Source organism: Aythya ferina (assembly GCF_964211825.1).
Source record: "Aythya ferina genome assembly, chromosome: 8".
Taxonomy (NCBI): Eukaryota; Metazoa; Chordata; class Aves; order Anseriformes; family Anatidae; genus Aythya; species Aythya ferina.
In genome coordinates this window covers 18732517-18753291 of record NC_140304.1, presented here as the reverse complement: position 1 = coordinate 18753291, position 20775 = coordinate 18732517, and the positions used below count along the sequence as shown (strand labels likewise).

General features: G+C 40.8%; 2 protein-coding genes and 1 long non-coding RNA gene across 6 annotated transcripts in view; 1 reads left to right on the top strand and 2 right to left on the bottom strand.

Moving 5' to 3' along the window:
• The window catches only part of MCOLN2 (mucolipin TRP cation channel 2), an 18862-nt gene extending 14959 nt beyond the window's left edge, over window positions 1-3903 (bottom strand). The window contains exons 1-2 of one of the 3 annotated variants that reach the window (XM_084527563.1): window positions 3757-3903; window positions 1267-1426 (exon numbers count right to left, since the gene is read on the bottom strand). In XM_084527563.1, coding sequence (XP_084383689.1) covers window positions 1267-1426; window positions 3757-3806 — 210 coding nt within the window. In that variant the 5' untranslated portion in view covers window positions 3807-3903. Of the gene's footprint in view, window positions 1-1266; window positions 1427-2261; window positions 2401-2994; window positions 3232-3756 lie in introns of those variants that run through there. The other 2 variants (XM_084527564.1, XM_084527562.1) reach the window with 2 other exon arrangements.
• LOC311440536 lies at window positions 3143-20775 on the top strand. Its single transcript, XR_014695458.1, has 2 exons — window positions 3143-3353; window positions 19772-20775. It is a non-coding gene; the product is annotated as an uncharacterized lncRNA (long non-coding RNA).
• Window positions 6669-20699, bottom strand: MCOLN3 (mucolipin TRP cation channel 3). Of its 2 annotated transcripts, XM_084527565.1 has the most exons (13): window positions 20470-20699; window positions 18509-18676; window positions 17046-17199; window positions 16489-16573; window positions 16312-16408; window positions 15605-15704; window positions 13502-13614; window positions 13280-13429; window positions 11235-11336; window positions 11001-11123; window positions 10208-10414; window positions 9794-9923; window positions 6669-7917 (listed from the first exon to the last, which is right to left on the bottom strand). In XM_084527565.1, exons 1-13 carry the CDS (start codon window positions 20695-20697, stop codon window positions 7898-7900), a joined length of 1677 nt encoding a protein of 558 aa, XP_084383691.1. In that variant the 5' UTR covers window positions 20698-20699; the 3' UTR covers window positions 6669-7897. The 2 variants fall into 2 exon arrangements, with proteins under 2 accessions (XP_084383691.1, XP_084383692.1); XM_084527566.1 differs by lacking the exon at window positions 10208-10414.

The following is a 20775-nucleotide window of genomic DNA, read 5'->3' as shown; positions in this document are numbered from 1 at the left end:
TTCGATTAAAGATATTCATGCTTCTAGCCAAGTTCTAAATCAATTACATCTTCAGTTGGCTACAAAATTGTTAACTGTGCTACAAATGAATCTGCGGCACTCTAGTTAGGAACTCCAGAAGAATAAAAACAAAAACAAACAACAAAAACAAATCCACAGGGGTCTTCCAACTGCAATACAGAGAAATCAAAGAGCAGGATTTCCTCAGGGAACTGTCTAGGGGATTTCTGCACAGAGTTGGAGTAAAACTTACTCCCCACGCTGGGACAGATGCCTCTTCTGCTTTTCAGTAAGGCATAGATGTCCAGCTGCTATGCCACACCTAAGGAGCTGCAACAGGAGCCTTGGTGATAGGCTGACATGAGGCAGAAGCAGCTACAAGAAGGCTTAACAACTTCCAGAACATCATTTGGGATCTGTGAAACATACAGACACCTACGAGAATCTGTCTACCTGATATTATCTCCTATTCAAGACTGTCCTGATCCTTCACAGTTTGTTTTCCTTCCCTTGCTGACTACCTGACAGGTGTCAGAGCAAGGCCGAAGGTCAACCTGAAAGAAGTCTTAGGAATTGATCCAGGAAATCTTATGGCCTTAGAAAGCAAAGCAGCAGAGCACCCTTCTGCTCACAGAGGGCTGTGGAGGGACTTGCCAGTCAGCATTTGCCAGTGGATAGTAAGGTAACCAACCACACCATGCAGCAGTGTGTTTAACAGCCTCCTCTTCTCTGCCCCTACCTGTCCAGCTCTCCACAGCCGGTTTGAAATGCATCACTCAGTGACAGAAGCGAGGGGCACGCCTGATTCCCACAGCCCGATCATCCCCAGACAGACTGCCTAGTGTTTTCACACTGAACACATACATTTGAAGTTACTGACTGGATTTTGAGGACCACTTTTGACATGACCTAGTGAAGCAGTGATATTTGAATGCAGCAGGAAGCAGAACATGCAGCAGCACTGTGACACAAGCACTTCTTAAGATGGTGTTGGATTTAGAGGAAGGGATGAGTAATTTGCTATCTTAGAAACAGCAAGTTATTAGTTCAAACACTGCTGCAAAACCTCTAGGAGGCTTTTGTAATTTAGTTTGTTATTCTTCCCCTTCAACATACAGCTTTCATAGAATCTTTTTTTTCTTTCTGGACTGAAGCAGGAAGTCAAAGCCAAAGAAGAATACTCAGAGATTGCAGAGAGCAAGACCACATACCTCCTTCTCCTGCATATCATTGCTTTTCTAGGAGTAAAAACAGAAGAAAGGTTACCTGTGTAGTCACCATAAGGATCTTCAAAATCTGCAAAGCCAGTTTCCATGGTATCTGATGTCTTGCTCTGTATTTTTCACATGGGTTCATGAAGTAAAACTTCAAATCCTCTTTTAGAGCCGTCTCTTTTAGGTCTAAATCTGACTGAGCCATCATATTTCTGCCATACAAATAATGTTAATTAGAACCCAACAGAACACTTCAGCAAATGATTCCCTCATATTGCAGTTTCACCTCAGATCTTAAAAGGTCTGCAGTTCCTTTTTAAACTGTAAGATTTAAGAAATATTAACATACAATCACATAATTAAAATCATTCAACCATAACATAATTAAACAGCTATTTCTCAGGAAGCATTTGTTAAATAGGACCTGTAATAGCAATTAGGAGTCTAGTTTTATCTCTCTCTTAAAACTGAAGCTCTGAAACAAGAAGAGGCCACTGTTCACGCTTCACTGAACAACCCACATTCCACCACCAGAAAAAGGTGTTTTTAAGACTAAACTACCCAAGCAGGCTTCAGAGCGCACTGCCATCATGAGCACACCTCTTTAAGGGCTAAAGTCATACATATTTAAATAATTGAGGAAAAAAGAAATAAAATACATTAAAAAAATAGAAGAACAAGCACAGAGGACTGCTGTTGTAGATGTCTTAAACCACTGGAAGTTTCTTCCTCTCAGCTGAACATGGTATTGAAAGCTTTCCCCTTCTCTCAGTCTTTCTAACCTCGTTCTCCGGTTCTGCAGTTGTCAGAGTTTCCCTGCCTCAGACAAAGGTCAGAACCAAGCATGTAATTTTTTCCCCCCCCTCCAGTTGTTAAGGCAGAGCAAGCACATCTGAAAGGGCTACATCAGCTGATTATCTGTCCCGTTAACCATCCACAAAACTGCTCCCACCTTCTGAATTTTATAAAGGAAATTTTCTATCAAGGTCAAACCCAAAACCACCAATTCCAAGTTCTCAGATACAGTCTTAGTTCTTCTGTCCCCACCTGTCTGAGGAGTACAGGTATTCCTGCCCGAACTGTAGACCATGAGGTGCATTTGGCTTGCTAGAGCAGGCAAACATGAGAAGCGAGAGCTAAACGCAAAGGCAGCGCGGTGCCGTTCCTCCATAAGAGGAAGTGAAAATCTATTTCAGCATCAGAATCTCAAAGGTTATCTTTATTACACATTAAATCAATCATTCACAAAGTGGGGGGGGTGGGGGGGATTTTGGTTTTGAGATAAGGAAAACACAGGAATGGCTTTAAAATGAAAACTTGTAAAATACATTTCTATTTGGATTTTTAAGAAAAAACAAGTGCCATTAAAATTAGCCCAGTATGAAATACAAACTTGAAAGAAAAAAAAAAGGAAGAAAAACATATAATAATTATAACTGTGAGTAGTCTCTAAGGAAGGAGATATGTGTGCATTTCAACCCAGCACTGACACCCCAGGTGTCAGCTGCCCACGAACAGGCAGAAGCACCTGCGTGGTACACAATGAACAAGACCTGCCCCAGACTGAATCGAACAGGAGCAGGGAAAGAAAGAGGAAACTGAGCAGGTTTAAGCTGGATCTGATTGATATGTAAAGCATAGAAGCATGACAAAAAGAACCCCAAGATATAAGCAAAATCCTCCCTTAAATTACAAGTAAATCACATCTGAAAGGGCAGATGTTAAACCGAACAGCAAGCTTTCTGAGAAAGACTATTTCCTCAGATATTCGAGTACATACCATGGAAATCACGGTGGTTTTTTTCGTTTTCGTTTTGTTTTTCCCCCCGAAGCTGCCTCTCAAGCCTGTACAGCTACTCTAGCAGCTCAGAGCTGACTAATAGCAGTACTTTCACTTCTACCTAGCCCTCGCTTATCTGCGCTGCGAGGGATCATCTTCAATGATGCCTTCGGCTTCCTTCACTAACCAGCTGCAGAAACTCTCGGAAGAAAACTCGGCCACGGAAAGCAGCGCACGTTCTGACTTACAGAAGAAGAGGTGAGACTCAAGCCTGCATCACTGCTAGACTTCTGCTTCCAGCAGCCAACAGGCAGGAGTGCTCTGGTGTGATATTTCAGAAATAATGCCCTCAGCAACAGGTAATACGCAGCAACTGCTTGCTAACCCGTTAATTTCTAGAATAGATGCAAAGTACCATTCAAATAAGCGGCGTTAAACTGCAGAACTGCAACTTCCAACTAAAATATTAGGAAATAAACGTGAAAAGCGGTGGTTAGAGCACTCTGAGAGACCAGCGGGGGACCGCACGTTGTGATCATCGCGCGGCTCCGAGCCCCCAGCTCGGGGCACGGCTCCATCCCGGCACGGTCCCGGCCCCGGGGGCACCGACACGAGCGGGCTGCGCCCAGGGGAGCCGGCACCGCGGCGTTACCTGCCCCGCGGCGAGGACCGACCTCCCGCAGCCCAGCTCGGGGGAACACCGGGGGCTGCCGCCCCAGCCCCAGCCCCAGCCCCGCCGCCTCTCCTCCCCGCCCCGCTCACCCGCTGGCGGCGGCCCGGCCGCCGGGCAGGTACTTGAGGGAGATCTCCATGGGCAGCCCGCGGCGGGGAGGGAGCCGGCGCCGCCTCCCGAGCGGCCGGGGCTGCGCAGCGCCGTCCCGCCGGGCCGCGGCCCCGCTGGCTTTAAGGGGCGCGGGCGGAGGAGGGCGGGCACGTGCCCGAGGCCCGGCGGGACGGGACGGCACCGGACGGGGCCCCAGGCCCAGCGGTGCCAGCCCGGCCCCGGTACCCCCAAGCAGAGGCCGGCCCGGCGGCACCTCAGTGCTGGAGAAGCGGCGTTTTGTGCCCCTCCAAACGGGGAGGGCTGGCGGGGACTTCACCAGTGCAGCCGCGAGCCCCTCAGCCGCCTGCACGGCTTATGCACCGGTTTTTAATTGGGAAGGTGTGAGCCTAACGGGGAGTGATTTCCCCCTCTTTGCATGCACACCTACCCCTTCCCTCAGGGATGTATGGCATGGGCAGCAGTGTCCAGAAGCCCCTATTCCCCTCAGTCTAACTTCATTTTGTGAATACCCAGGAGCTCTGCTAAAAACAAGAAGTTTTTGCTGCCCAGCCATATGCAAAACCACGGTACTGAGACGAGCTTCAGGGTCAGCACTGCTGTTACCACGTTTGGCACCCTGCTGCTTGTTTTCATGAGGGAATACCGACTGCAAAAACCTCCACTAAGCAACTCTTACCCCTCCAAACCTTCGTGGACAGTGCTTAGAGCCCCGTTTTCTTTCAGAGGGCGTTTCTGAGCACAATGATTTCGTCTGGTGCTTAATTTGCTTATTTGTTCTCACCACCTACACTTCACAGTGCTATCTGTGCCTGCCTGGTGGCTGTATCGGCATGAAGATAGCGATGTCTCCAGGATGCAGCTTTACATGTGTCACTAGTGTTGCTGATGTTGAGGTCACTGATACTGAGGTCAAGACTTTTTTTTTTTAACTGAGATCATTGTCTCTACAAGGCTATAGTCAGCACATCATATGTTGACAAGAAATAAGAGTAAAAAGCCTCATCACATGCAACGGCAGCAGCTGTGGGGCTCCTGGCAGAGCTGCCCTTTGTCTTGGTTGCAGCCAGCAGACCAGAAAGCATGGAACCGCCTGGCTGCTTCTCAGGTGAGCCAAGTGCTCTGGCACAGGAGGGTCCTGAACACCAGCAACTGAGCAGGTCATAAATCTGGACAGCAAACACTTGGATTGGCAGCACCACCACCACAGAGAAAAATAAACATTTGAGCATCTTTCTCTTAATAAATAAATAAACAGATATGTAATACAAAGAGCATTTGTTTGTAGCCACAACTGGACAATTTGAGCAGGTGTCAGCCAGTAACCCTTCAAAGTACTGCTCTTTCTCTCATATGCTAGCCTGTACCCCTAGCCAGAAATATGGAAGTGTTGCTCTGCTAACCTTCTGAGCAGTTTGTCCCTCCTTTTCCTCCCACCCCAGCCTACCCACTGCTTCACATAGCTGTCTCCTAATTTCAGATAACCCTTCTTTTCTGGCTTCACACTGTGGCCCTTCCCATCATTGTCTAAATGGAAGTTGCATTGCGTCTTGCCTCCCCCAACCCACACAGCTATCAGCAGTGCTAGATTAGAAGCAGCACTAACACAGCCTGGTGTTGCAGCGGTGCTCTTTGTCTCAAATGATTGCCATTTAGCTGCAGCACAAGTACAGGGCTGTACTTAAAGGCTGTAACTGGAATCTTGCTGTGGAACAAACTTCACCATGAGGTTTACTCTTTAGACAACAGAAACTAATCGAGTAGAAGATTTCTCCTCCTAGGAATTAAAATAATCTGTATACAGTATCTTGTCCTGCTTTTGTGTCATTCACTATAGTTTTCTATGCCTTATTCTCATGCTGCAGGGTTCTATTAACGTGATCTCTCCCTACTTCTATGAAACTTTGCAAGAATTTGATACTTCAAAGCTGTCAAATTCTGCTGAAATCTGTTGCCAACTTTGTAAATTAACAGAGATGAGGCATACACTCTGCCTTGCTTCTAAATGAAATTAGACTACTACTTCCCTTATAAATGTAATGGAAAACAAAGTATCCCATATTGGTTTACAAAATGCATCTGCATTTTGAGCAAGTTATTAATTCAGGGAGAAAAAACAAACAAACAAACAAACAAACAAACAACTATTGGGACAGCTTTGTTTTGGGTACAAACTTTGAATGAGTGTTGTTCTCAATGCAAGCCTCACATTTTCTATTAAAATTTAGCTTTCTCTTAACTTGGTATGAAAAAGCCTTGCTAAGAAGCCAGCCTTCCGCATTTCAGTGGTTTTAAAATGCAGAATTCCTTACATAAACTGCTTTACACAATAGCGATGTGCACATTATTATGTTGTGTGTTTTCAAAGATCCATAAGGAGTTTAATGTGTCACCAGAACACACAGTTGCTTAATATTTGCTTTTCAAGGCAAGGATGCCTTTAACTTCCTTAAACTGCTTCAAGAGTCTGCAGTCTTAGGTGGCTGTTAGAGGGCAAGTATCTCAGTACAGGAATCTTTTAGATACCTTGAATAATCTGTTCTGCCTCTGCATGGCATTTGGTTTGCCTTTGCTGAATTTGAACTTCGTGTAATACACAAAAGTATTCTTAGTATAAGGTTTAACAGTTGCTTATTTGTTTTTATGACAAACAGGCAAAGCTGTTATCAGGATCAAACTGAGACCAGCTGCTCACCCTGATCCACAAGAACTAGCCTGACTGCAGGAAATACAAGTTTGCACACACTATGTATTGCTGCATGCCAGAAGTTACACATTGTTACTAAAAAAAAAAAAAAAAAACAAAAACAAAAAATAAGCAAAAAAGCTCCTATGCTAACCCAGCAAAACATTAAATTTTTACTCTTGAAATGAATAGTAATACAACCAATACTTACTGCAACCACAAGTGTTTATCGTAGCACATTTACAATATGTAAACATTGAGACAAAATATGTTTAGTGTCCTTCATATTGGTGCACAGCATACAGAATTTCATTACATATTTGCACACACACCTACTAAATTGTTGCTTACAAATGTAAATTATCTAAAATATGCTTCCCTTTGTTTTTCTCCTGTGCTCCCAGAGTGAATAGACTATAGAAAATAAGGCATCCATTAAGTGATATCACAATGAGCAAAGTACATCATCCAAGTTGCCAGAATTGAAATTCTATAAGATCTAATGTTTTAGACAGCCACAGACAGTACCAGGTTATTAGGTTGATAGGAAACATCAGTTTGTATAGTGTGGTGAGATGACTCTCAGAGTCTGTGTGTTTACTTTAGTTTATACTCCAGGTTTGCAGACCAGTGTACCAAGGGAAGTTCTCATCTTAAGAAAATAGATGCTTTGAAAGTGCTTCTGTCAGAATTTTCCTTTAAAAACATAAGGTAAGCAGACTGCTAAGCTGAAGACCGCAACTGACCCTTACTGGAGCTGGATGTAGATGGTCTACATCCCTCCTCTCCCCTTGTCCTCTGACTTCAGTCGTATCCTCCCTGAGAAGAGGCTGCCACTGACATTGCGTGGCGCTTCTCTGTAGACAAGTATTTGGTTTGTGCTCACAGCCGTATTTGAATGGCTTATGCACCAATTCACTATAACGTCTCCAGAAACAAGTTCCACCAAATTTCATAGGTGGAGTTTATTTTCACTATGACTGCAGATAAACAAAAATGCTGAGGGCACTAGTCTGCCTTAGTTCATTCAGTGAGTGAGAGAGAATGCTTGCAGTACTGAGGGCCAGCTCGGTGTTCAAAGTCGCAGTTGTCCAGCACCATTTCTTGCAGTTTAAAGTTCCTGCCTTCCTAGACCCTTGTACAATCTAGCCAAGTGTCTGACCATAGACAGCTTGATAATGCCCTTTGCAGTCCAGCACTATTTACTGAGGAAACAAATAGAACAAAGCTAAAAAACAAACAAACAAACCTGAACTAGAAGTGAGAGTGCCTAATCAGAAAGACTGTTAAGTTTACCACAAGCTTCTGCCACAGGCTTATGCTGTTTATGGAGAAAAGCACTCAGACTTAAGGTGTAACATTTTCTGCTGACTCCACTATTCAGTTCTTGGAACATGTGCTGCTTCAAAGCCTCCAAGATAAGCTCCCACAAACCATCAGATACATTCCCTGGGACCTATACAGGAGAGGGGAATAAAATGTTGTCAGCTGCAGGCATCAAAATTATAATTTCACTGTACAAGGAGCCTTAAAATGGCATCTGAACTAGCTAACTAGTTATTTGACATATACTGATAAGAAACTACCATGAACCACAACAAAAACATTTTGAACATGTGAAAGAATTAAGAGGAGCTTCGTACGTTGTGTAGGACCATGTGACTATTTAAGGAACATAAGCTATATAACCTTTACCACCTGAGATACTTGTTTATTCCTACGGACCGTTTGTTTCCAATTAAAACCAGAAGGCCACAGTACTGAGCTGAAGGAGCAATGTCCATTTGGAGCAATGACATTTGTCTTCCCAAGATACCATTACACGTGATGAGCCCTGCTTTCCTGGGAGTGGCTGACACCTGCCTGCCGACGGGAAGTAGTGAAGGAATTCCTGGGTTTGCTTGGCTTGCGTGCAAAGCTTTTGTTTTGTCTAGTAAACTGTCTTTATCTCAACCCATCAGTTCTCACACTTTCACATTTACTGATTCTCTCCCATATACCAGCTGGGCAGAGTGAGCAAGTGGCTGGGTGGTGCTGAGCTGCCCGCCAGGGTTAAGCCACAACACCTCCAGATAAAAAATGGTTTGGAACACTAACATGCATGGCATGAGGAGCACATGTGGATCACAACATTTGCCACCATGAAAAATAATTAAAGAATCAGTTTAGGAAACAGGGCTGCAAAACCAGGCACTTCAGTGGCCACAACTCTGTTCACATTCAGGGCTCTGTGGACTGCCCAATACTCCTGAAGAATAAGTTGCTTGAGAGCAACAAGGTTTTTATTTGCAAATGCTTTTCTAGAGTCCTCCAACTCAGTGGGAAAAGTACCATGTCCCCACCGTGTCCTGCCTCATATTGGGTTTCTTACTTGATTAAACTGAGAGGTGTGTGCAGGAAAGGAAACATTAACACCAGCACCCTTTCCCCAGGAGCAAGATGGCCTGCTCTGCTCCATCCCACACTTTCATCTCAAGTCAGGCAATCAGTTGGAACAAGGGCTCTCAGCTCTAGACAGCCTCACTGCGGGCTCTGTTCTGTCCTGGCTCCAAAATATGCTCCCATCTCCTCTCCTTCATAAATAAGTGACAATTAACAATATATTGCACCAGAAAAGCCCATATCAAGGAGCTTTAAATTTCTTTGATCTTTTTAGCGAGCTGCAAGTATTTACGGCTCCTGCACCAAGGGACCCTTCAGCAAGCAAGATGCAGAGCTGCCGCCAGCCAGGTTAAATATAAACCACATATCCTGCAGTCTGTACTCCTAAAGAAACAAAACTTTAACTGAAGCATTACGCTCTCCATAGAAGTTAGGCAATCCTTTTCCTAGTGCTATGATAGTACCTCAAAGTGCATGCTATCTTAAACCCTTTGCAAGCTCATTTTTTCAAAAAGTTTCAGAACTGCTAACATTTAAATTAAGACACCTTGCTGCATAAGGTATCATTAAAAAGTGGATAAGAAGACCAGGAATGATTTCAGTAAGTCCCAACTATTGCACCAGGTACAGGAAGAGTTAATGCTTGCACATGATACATACACACAGTAACTTGGGAACCCTGTTTTATCTAACTTTTTGTACCATTTTTTGTATGTTAAGAGATTCTTAATTTAAAATTTTCCTCACCTCTCCTAAGAAAGTTTAGTGGATGCAGACATTTCATTCAAATGTTCCATACAGCATAACAAATAGTTTCTGATTTTTGTGTTTGTTTTTTTCCCCTTGCTCCCCAGAAATTAATTACACTTCATGAACATTATATCAGGGATCTTTTGTGGTGTGTTGCTTTTGCACATACATTAATGTATAATTTTAAGTTAGGTACTTACTGTTGCAACAACAAAATAGAGACGCAGAACTCTCCTCTTCTAACCTGTACCTGCCAGAGTTTGGTAAGTCTTTGCACTGCGATATAAAACGCTGAAGTTCTGTCTCTGGAAAGCCATCTTGTTGGTAGTGCTAAAAATTGATATTTAGTTAATACTTTAACAAGGCTAAAACATACAATAGCCTAAAGCAGAACAACAAAAACATACAATAAAACATGCAATAGCTTGTAGGTAAGAAAACCAGAGTACAGAAAAATAAGTCTCTTGTAATCACCCTATGCCCTCAAAATTAGCCATTATATTAATTCCTAAAAATGTCATGCACTGCAAGTCAAAATATCAAGGGAAATGAGAGCCTACATAACACCAATCTTGCCTTTTTATTCCAAACAAAGAGTAGGAGTTCATGCTTACCTTTATAGTTTCATACGTATCTGTAATGAGCGCAATGAAAAGACTTAAAACCATGTAGATGAACAGACTGATGAAGGAATAGAGGTAGATCCTACTGAATAACCAAACCAAGTAGCTTTTCTGCTGCATTTTTGCAAAGGTGGCAAACATGTCATCTCCATTTATCAATGAAAAAAGGCATTCAGAAACTGTGTTCAGAGAACGGAACTAGAGAGGAAGGAAAAAGACAAGGACATCCATTGCCACTTTGTTTGGGGCCAAAGCCTGTACATACCATGAAGGAGATATATAACTGTTGACTGGCTCCTCTGATCTCTTTGTATGCCCACAGTATGACAACACGCAGTGCTAACAGTAAAACATCACAGGAATGAGCAAAGTTTGTCACCTCCTATACCCATGCAGACTCGATTCATTCTCCTGTGAACACTTTCTAGAGTTGATAAGGCAATTTCACTTTTAAAAGGGATAACATCTCCAAAGCTTTAGTCTGACATCAGAGTTCTGCAAGATGAAAACTGTTTCTCAGAACACCAGGCAGGACTCCCAGCATATGACTGGGAGTCAGAGCAGCTTCCACTCCTGACTCAGAGCTTTTACAACCAGAGGAAAGTCTGACTGTGTCATGACACCCAGGCTCCTCAAGCAGAGCAGTATCATGTTGACTATTGACACATGCACTATTCTTATATTAGAAAAGCCTTGACATGGAAACTTAGAACAGTAGTAAACTCTCATTTATATGGAATCCATTCTATTACTCAAGTTGTCTTTTTCACATGGAGTATGTTACCTTCACATGGTACGGTCCCAGTACAATCCATCCACAGAAGCAATAGCCCAGATAGATCATAGCAGCACAACAGCAGAACCTCATTACGTTGGGTAATGCTGCTCGCAGTGTTAGAATGAGAAGCTGCAGAAAGCAATACAAACAGTAAGAATTCAACCAGCTATTTCTCCCAGTTGTCTTATAGCAACAAACAGAATAAATACCAACAGCATGAAGATCTCAGGAGATCCTTACATTATACTTCTGAAAGAAACCTAGGTAGCGAATGACTCCAAGCCACACAAGCATAGTGGATGTTCCTAGGAGTATGCTACACACATCGTAACTTGTCAGACTCTAAAGGAAAAAAACAACATCAACAAAAATAAAACAAAACAGAATAAAATATTATAACAACTGACAGGCTCTAAATTGTGACTCTCATTACTACAAAGATCTGATAAGGAGCATTGTTTTCCTTGGAAATCTCTCCCATTAGAAGTTTGTTTGGGGCAATATACAGCAGAGAGCAGAAGTGCCACCAAAGATCAAGGGAACTTTCAAGTGTTATTCATTTCACATGCCTTTACATATGACTGTTTACAAAACAAATTCTGACAATGAGCTAAGTTTCTTTTGCAAGGCCAACCGCACAGCTGGACTGCAGATGCAGAGACCCCCTTACCAATGCCCGGCTCTCCAATGCCAACTGCATTGGCAGATTCCCTGCACCAGCTTGGGAATCTCTCAGCCACATCCCAACATACAGTATAGACCTGATTTTAGAACTGCAGAGCAAAAACAGTTCTTCCAGCACGCTGGCAAAGCATTTAAAAAAAAAAAAAAAAAAAAAAAAAACATATCATGACTTGTCAGCAGAGTTTAGATAAATAATAAGGAGGATTTTGATATATAGCAAGGACCTGCAAGGTGCAGAAAGTTACAGTGAGAAGAATAATTAGCTTTACATTAATTCTAACCAGAGCTTCATTTATATTTTATTGGCACTTGGCTGTTTTTCTTTCCACCTATACATACTGGCTCATTTTCATCCAAGTGAGCTGATACTCTGTTCCCTGAACTGCAGCTCTTCTCTGGAATGCTCACATCTGGACAGTTTACTTGAATAAGAAGCTTCCACTATTTTCTGTTTTTATTCCTCTTACAGCTGACTAATCTTGCATATTTGCATAACTCACTTACAGCTTGATAAAAAGCAAATATGGACTACTTTAATGTAAACTTGTTACTTATTCAGCTATTAACTTTCACGCAGTAACATGGAAAAAGATCTTGTTATCGTGACCCACACAGCTTGTAAAAGAAAGTGAAATGTACCTGTAGATAACAGTTTAAGTAAAATACTGCCTTAGAAAATATACATATATAAATATATGTATTTATACTTATGAGATACAAGAATGCTAAACACAGGATCTTACTTCAGTCTTGTTCCTGTCTTTGCTTTTCCCCAAGTGGGATAGACCTCTCTTTTATCGTAACTAACTCCCCTTAGCTTCTTTCTACTTCTAAAAAAGAAGTATACGTCTCCAAAGGTAAGACAAAGCAATTTGTGCAGGGTGTTTATGACAGTGAAGCTGTCACCAGATGGATTTCAGCACTGTTCTTTTATCACTACTGTCCAAAGTCTGTTGTGTTGCAATGATGTTTCAAAAGTCTGCTACCGATTCAGTGAAGAACAACATTATCTGAATATTAATGTGTTTCAGGACAGCATATTGCAATTTTTGTTCCCCGATGTTAAAAAAAAATGTATTATCAAATATATATTTTTTCTACAGCAAGGTTATTTTAGAAATTGAAGGCCTAAAACCAGGCTGTGACTGTTATGTACATGCTGGAAAGCAGAAGATGGGAAAGCAGCAATGTGATGCTTAAGGAGAGTCCCTACGCCACTTAAGCACTTGTTAAATGGGGAACAGAAAGTTAAATGCTAAACCTAAAACAAAATAAAAACAAAACAAAGCAAAAAAAAAAAAAAAAAAGTGTAACTGGTCCTAAATGGTAAAGAGAGGAAGACAACAGTCTTAAGCTTTCAGAGGTGAAATTAACTTTATTCCTTGCAGATATCCAAAAGGAGCAAAGAGAAATAGAATTATAATATCTAGTGATATTTGGAAACAACACACCTTAGTTATAAATGTGGAAGAGATGACAAAGTTTTAAAATTCCATACCAGTCAGAACTGATAGCCAGCCTAGAGCCCTCAGAGATTGAAACCTAGTTGGGATAGAAATAAAAAGCATTGCTTCTTCCACCTAACAGCGCAAATATCTTACCTTGGCTTGTATTTCCATCTTGAGAGTTGATCCAACAATAGTTAGGACATCACTAACTATAATCAGGATGTACCACCCATTGACAAATTCCATCTGAGCATTGAAAGATACTTCTTTCTTATAATAATATAGGAAAAAGCTTACAAATTCCTAGTGGAACAGAAAAAGATAATTAGATGTACACAAGACGTGAATATTTTCCAAAGGAAGAGTTATACCCACCCTTTGGAGTCGAATTCCTTTAACCACTGATCGTGTGCAAAGGATCAATGAGGTGAGACAAGTCAATATGACAAAAGCATCGAAGATCATCATGTAATGAGTATTCTTTTGTACTGCAGGAACAAAAATGCATGTGTTTATAATCATATGCATTTCATCTTGAATATTGAAGTAAGGATCAAGTTTTGATGTTTACATTTACATGACAATTACAAAAAACCTCAGTATTTTCCCCACAAAAGCTTGCCTAAAATTTTCAAGAGAGACACAAGTATATCTGCACTGCTGATAGCACCAGTTAATTTAAGAAAGTTGATGCCATATCAAAAATATCGTATCAGAGTGTGAATGCATCTTACAATGCTGCAAAAGTGGGGGTTGTCCATTTTACAAGCACTGGAGCCACAACATTTGACTAAAAAAATATCTTAGTTAAATATTTACAAAATATTTAACTTCTCTTCCAGAACAGTATTTGACTGTTAGATGGGTTTTCTGTCCTACAGCCATGTAGATAATTTGCACTGCTGCTCACATAGCTAAGACCAACATTGAGCTGGACGTGAGATCTCCATCTCTTTTATTACTAAAAATCTCATTCTTTATCAGTTCAAATAAGGTCAAATTTTGTACCAGAACTACCATTAGGCATCTTTTTCCTTTCTATCCTTATCATACAGAAGAAAATAGATCAAGTTAGTATAAGGATTAGATTTTTAATGCTGAAACTATTACTGTTTGAGGAAGAAAAAAAAGCAGCAAATTAATGCTAATGCTTTGAGAATAGGCAGCAAGTCTCCAAAATGGAATGCTGAAGTTCTAGTTGGCTTTACAAAGATAACTGCAGAACTACCCAGAAAAAGCTTACCTACCTCTTACTTATACAAAAGCCACTAACACAGGTACTGGTGCCATTTAAGTTGGTTTTACAGTCTAGTCCAGAACAGCAGCAGCTTGTTATTATCCATTTGCCATTGCTGCCTTTGTATTTTTCCTTGACTATCAAAAATTAATATAGGGTACTTCTGGAGATGGTTTTGAAAACTGTAACATAGGCAATCTACATAAATGTGAAATTTGGATTATTGTAGAAGCCTGGTATCAGAACCTTCTACTGCTGCACAGGCAATCTGTTTGCAGTAGTATGCCATCTGGTGTGCATTTGTAACACGGCATCTAGTGAAGCCAGTTGATAAAGACTGTTTAGCAGAATGTGTGTTTGCTTAAGTGGTATGTCTTGTCCTCTGTGATGCATTTCAATAAATTTGCAAAATTAATTCCAGTCTGGATCTTAAAAAGCAAACAAAACACTCATTTCTTACTATTAGCTGTTCATAATGGAATTTCCTAATGTAGGCACAGCATAAGAGAAAACGCCAAATATAAAAATGGACTTCTTTCATCATATTGCTTACATCAGCAAAAAAATGAAAACCAAGTGGAATTTGGAGTCCTGGAAAGCTTCTGGCATTCAAAGAGATTACTTCCTCTAATCTTAAAAGATCTCAGGCAAAATTTGGACTGGAGACAGTAGGTGACAACGAAGGGTGTTCTTGTCAGTAACTATCTAAAACAGATATTTAACCATACCATGCATCTCAGTTACACTCAAATACACACCAAAGATCATTTAAACAGCAATCAGAAGCATTTCTAGCCCTCGCACTCTAGCAGCCCTTAGCAACAATGCTTCCTTATCTGCCTGGTGTTAAGTCCTGAAATAAGAGTGAATCAGTTTCAACTTTCCACCACTATCACATGTCCTTCTGTTGCCCAGTGCTACAGCAATACTGCAAAACCCTGCCTTAACCAGCGAGTGGCTTAAGCTCAGTAGCCAAAACAAGAAGGATGGAAAAAGTTTGCATCAGTAGTACAAGGTTTGAGAGCTGTTAAGAAAAGTAATGATGTGGCTAGGTTCCAAGACTTCACTTCAAGAGTTTAAGAAGAACAATTCTTTAGGAAAAAAATCAGAATTTCAAGTGTATCCCCTAGATAATGTATGTCCACAGTGCATCATCTTTAAATACATTAAAAGATTAATGAACATTACGTTAGTATGATGAAAGTTTAGCATGAAAATTAGATCACATTTATGTCACTTACTTGATCCAGAAACATGCCAGTCTTTACATTCCCTGATCTCTATGTCGTTGTCTAGACTTATTTTAATTCTTCCACTATGTGCTTTATTATCAAACAGTATCTGTATTAACAAAATAAATTAATTAAAAGCACGTGTCTTCTTAAAGTAAAACCATAAATATACAGCATACTGTACTGCTAAGATTGCACAATGATGCAGAATAATTCTGCTAGGGCAGAAGTTATTAAACTTGTTTAATCTTACAGTAATTTTTGTTTATTCAAATAAACATGGTCAAAATGAAAGAAGCAAATATCTGCCACAAATTGGTTGATCAACTAGATACTGAAATATAGGTGAAATTCTTTTAAACTATAGCCCCCTATTTCCAAAATAGGAAAAAAAAAAACACATTGCTAGAAGCACCTCTCTAAAGAGGAGAGATTTGTGCTTTCCCCATACTTCAGATGGATTAGAGTACAAAAAGCAGAAAACTGAACAAGTGTGTGAGGACTGCATCAGGAGTACTCGAAGTTTAACCTTCTACAATCACACCTGATGGTGGTTTACAGGGTACCAACTCAAGGCAGAGTAATCCAGACACTGGTGGGGACCACTGAATGGTGCCCAACACAGCTCAGAAATATCTGTGCTGACTGTGTATAGTAAATCAGCAAGAATGGATTCTCATTTCAAACTGAAAGATGCATGGCAGGCTCCCACGTACCGTCAGAGTGAAATCATAACAGTCAGGGAGCTCGTGGTGACGAACAGTCTGGAGGTTGATTGCCTTCAGATTGAACATGAGCTGCACTGCCACTAGCCTGGAACAGAGTCTCACATTAGCTTTTTGCAGGGGAAACACACAAATACACCAATGTGGGAAGTACTTACTCCTCCTCACCTGTGGAAATCCAGAGTGAAATTCAAATTGTGCTTTCCCACTGTTCTGTTGTCTAAAGGCGTCATCGGCTCAATGTACAAGCAGTCTGCAATGGATAAGTACTCACAAAAAAATCTCATGGGTTATCATGCTCTTTAGCTGTAATCTGCCTTTCCCATTCCGAAGGCTGTAAAGAGCAGCTGGCTACAGTAGCCAAGATAGCATGCTTAAGTGATGAGTTGTTTTGGAGGCTAGGATACAAATACGTTGGCTTGCTGAACACCAGCCAAGACATTGAGCATGAATTCATTGGGAAGGCTCCTGAAATTAGCCTCAAATAACTGTATTAGATGGTCATCATAACAGCACCCCTTTTTTTGTGTCAATAGTTATAAAGGACAGTTTTTCTGGAAGTGAGATTAGTTACACAGTATTTTTCTTGTGGGTTTTGGCTGGTACTAACTTCAGTACACATCATTTGAATAGACAACACAGTACTGGATGTTCATTAAGAATTTACCATGTAAATATAGGGTCCCTCCTCCCAGAGAAACAATACAATAGATGAGATCCATTACCAGTCACAATCTCTGGGTCTATATCAAAGGTGTCATTTCCAGGACAGATGGTTCCTCGCTTGTAGAACTGCTGACATACAGCTAGGGCTGTCTCTTCTGCTCCCCTCTTCTCATAAGCATGGTTTCCAACAGAGATATTGGGCAGCTGTAAGTACTAAAGTTCAGAACAGACAAAACAAGTCAGATTGCACCAAAACTATTGGTCTCTTAAACAAACAAAGAAAAAGAAACAACAACAAAAGAAACAAAAAAGAAACAAACAAAAAAGAAACAAACAAAAAAAACAACAAAAACAAACAAACAAACAAAAAAAACAATGAAACAAGCAAAAATCACAAACAAATGTTTGGATCTGTGCCATAACCCATCTTTGTATTTAAAAGGTTACCTAAAGAACTTGGCAATGTACACCACACTACAGCTCAGTCCTCAAATACCTGAAGGAATCTGACAAAAGCAAGAAGTGTAGAATTTGGGTCTAAATGCCTTTTTGCTTTGTATTGTTTTCTCCTTACAGTCCTTATTAAAAAATTTAATTCACTGTTTGCAAAGCATTCTGGCTCAAACCCAAGGAGTGCATTGAGTGCAGAATTAGTATACTGATGAGCTCTTTTTACAGTCTGTTTCTCTTCTTGACAAATCAATGGATTTCTCCACCAGTTCATTCCAGAAATGGCTTACTCACAGTGTTAACTATATTCAACTAATATTGTACCAGTTGATTTCTTAAAGACGTCTAATATAGGAAGAGCAGTGAGATCAAAGTTTCTTCAGTTTTTTCCTAGTCTTCCATTAATCCGGTTTCATTTAACTCCTTGTTAGCTTAATCCCAATCTGGAGGCTTCAGTCCCCCATGCAGCAATCATGCCCACAGGGCAGGGAAAGCAGAAAAGCAATCATCCCATCCCAACTGCTTTGCAGGTTTCCAGACTGAAACCAGTCTTTTGAGTTTGCCTCACATTCAGTGATAGCTGGAAAGCAGATATTTCTCCAAACAATAAAAAAATGTGTGCCTACAATATATTTTTTTTTCAAAAAGCAGTTATTGAATCCATTAGGAAAGAAGTGGCAGATTTAAGGCAAAGTATTTAGGGAAATCTAGCAGGGGAGTCTGCCACCCAATAAAAAACCTTTGATATTCAGCAATTAAAATTTGTTACCTCATCATAAAGCGCCTGTAAACAGAGGAAGAGCAGTGTTTGGGTCCTCATCTTTCCGTGAAAAGTAGGTTTCCAGGGCAACATTAACTCAAAACACTTTACCATGTGTATGTCACATCTTAATTTGCATTTGATAGATGGGACACAAACCTTCCCCTCTTTCAAAAAAACCCTGAACAAGTCAATATTTGAGTGCTAAGTAACAGGTGCACACATGAAATCTCAGACAAGGGAAGGAGGAGGGAGAAAAGGCAGACAGGTAAAAAGCATGTATATTGTATACATTGCAGTAACAACCCTTACCTGGTTAATTGCAAAGAATATCTGGTCATAGACATCTGTCTGTGTGTAAACAGCATAGGTGTCATCTGTTCTGTCCATGTACCCTTTCAAGAAGAGATGTTTGAATGCAACAGTGTTCTCTTCTTTGAAGGCAACCACCATTTGATTGCTCAGTCCAAAAAGCACAAGCTGAAAAGACATTCGTATTTCCTGTTTAAAGGCAAATTTGGCTTCTGGACTAGTAGATAAATCCTGTCCTACAAACAGCTACTCTCATCATGCTGGTAAACACAGCACTTACATGCAGGCTACTCCATTTTGCAGCTGGTCAAGTCTGACTATAAGGAAATAATGGCTTTCAAGAGTGTTCTTTTAACATGGTTACCAGTGTCTTGGCTAAGGACTCACATTTTCACAAAGAACAGTACACCAACCCAAATTCAAGCTACCCCTATACTATTACGTGTGATTTCTTAGTTCAGTCTGACATTAATATAACTTGCCTTGAGGAATATCAGTGTTCCTCAGCCAAAAGGCAGGACTGGACGTAACCAGACCCACCTTGGAAGTCCTGACTCCAGGGCAGAAAAGGCAAACTGAGGACAAGTCAAAAGAAAGCAAACATCTCTCCCTCAGGTTTGGGTAGAAGGTGCTTTGACAGTAATTGATGAAAACTGTGCTTGTAATAGGATAACCTTCAAAGCCGTCAAAAAATGATACTGCATCAGTTCATGAAGAGTTAGCATAAAACCCTGCTAGCTAACATCTAGGCTGGGAAAGGTTTCCGAAAAAACATGCTCTATTGTTTGCAGGAGCTCACAATTCTCTTCAGTGACTATTGTTTCATATCTAGTGTTGGGACTATTGTGAAGAAACTCATCAGAGATAAGTCTGAATGAACAGTCTATAGATTAGCTTTATGGCCATGATGCAAACTGTATGTATACTTTTTGATAAGGATAACTCAGTTACAGAGATACTAAAATAGTCTGTGAGCAAGCTTGGTATTCAAGGCACAGACAAATACATTGGCTAATCAACAGCACTAAGATTTAATTAACTATTGGCAGATTTTCTCTGAAAAGTCTAGGGTAAATTACCATTAGTTTCTTTCTTATTTAGGTTCTTGAACCATCAAATTTTATTTCTAATTGCAAAATGGGACAAATGACCATCAGAGGATGAGGATATATTTGAAACTAAAGCACAAAGTGGGGAATACAAACATACTTCTAGATGAGTAGTAAAAAAACTAATGTTCCTATAGTTTTTCCCATCTTTCAGGTAACTGTGGAAAGCATTCTTCTCCATACTTGTATTTTCATACTAACACCACCATGAGTGTAAATCACGTGGGCAACCCTGAAGGATGATCACCCAAGGCATTAGAAATGTTACATGGAAAACTTCCTAACTCTCTACCCACGTTGCTCTGAGAAAACCATTGCATCTCAGGAACAGATAACTTTGTTACAAGAAATCTGCTGTGCAAGGCTGGGTGAGAAGAAGAATGGGGCAGAATTTTTGCTTTATTGGATACAAGCGTTTGTATACCACATGCAAGGCACAAGCTATGGACACAAAACAGGTATCAATTTCAGTTCCTATCACTATTGTAATGCACGCCACTGTTCCTTCTCCTAGCCACACACACACACAGAGTGAAAATGGTACTGGGGGTAATAGACACGTAAGGATGCCATCCTTCAAAAAAGGAGAGGAAGTGGAAAAGGGGAAAAAGAAAGCCCTTGAAGATGGTTCCTTTCATATCCACTCTCAGTAAAGCTTTTTCAGTCAACAGTTTGAGAAAAAACTATGCCTAATGAGATCCTGAGACGTAAGCTACATGTATGTAACTAAGACAGTTTTGCAGTTTATCCTCTCCCAGTCTCCACACCAGACCAAGAAAAGCATCTGTCATCTACACCCCCCTTTTGAATTCCCCTGGACTAAGAAGAGTCCCTGCTTCCATACTTACTCACCTGAATAGTAACCATTGCTATTTTGAGTAGCTGAATTCCAAATTTCCAAGGCTTCCTGCCCCGAGCCCAGAATTTTTCACACGGGTTCATAAAGAAGAACTTCAACTTCCTTCTGAGCTGGTCTTCCACCAGCAGCTCCTGTGATGCTGACGGGTGTTGTTTGTAACTGCAGAGCCCTTCATCATCATAAGCAATGCAGCTGCTTATGGCCACTTCAGGATTTTCCATTTCTGAAATGACAAAGGTGCACAGCAGTTGGAAAAGGTGCAAGCAGGAATACAGCAGCATCAGGCTGGTCTGCACTGA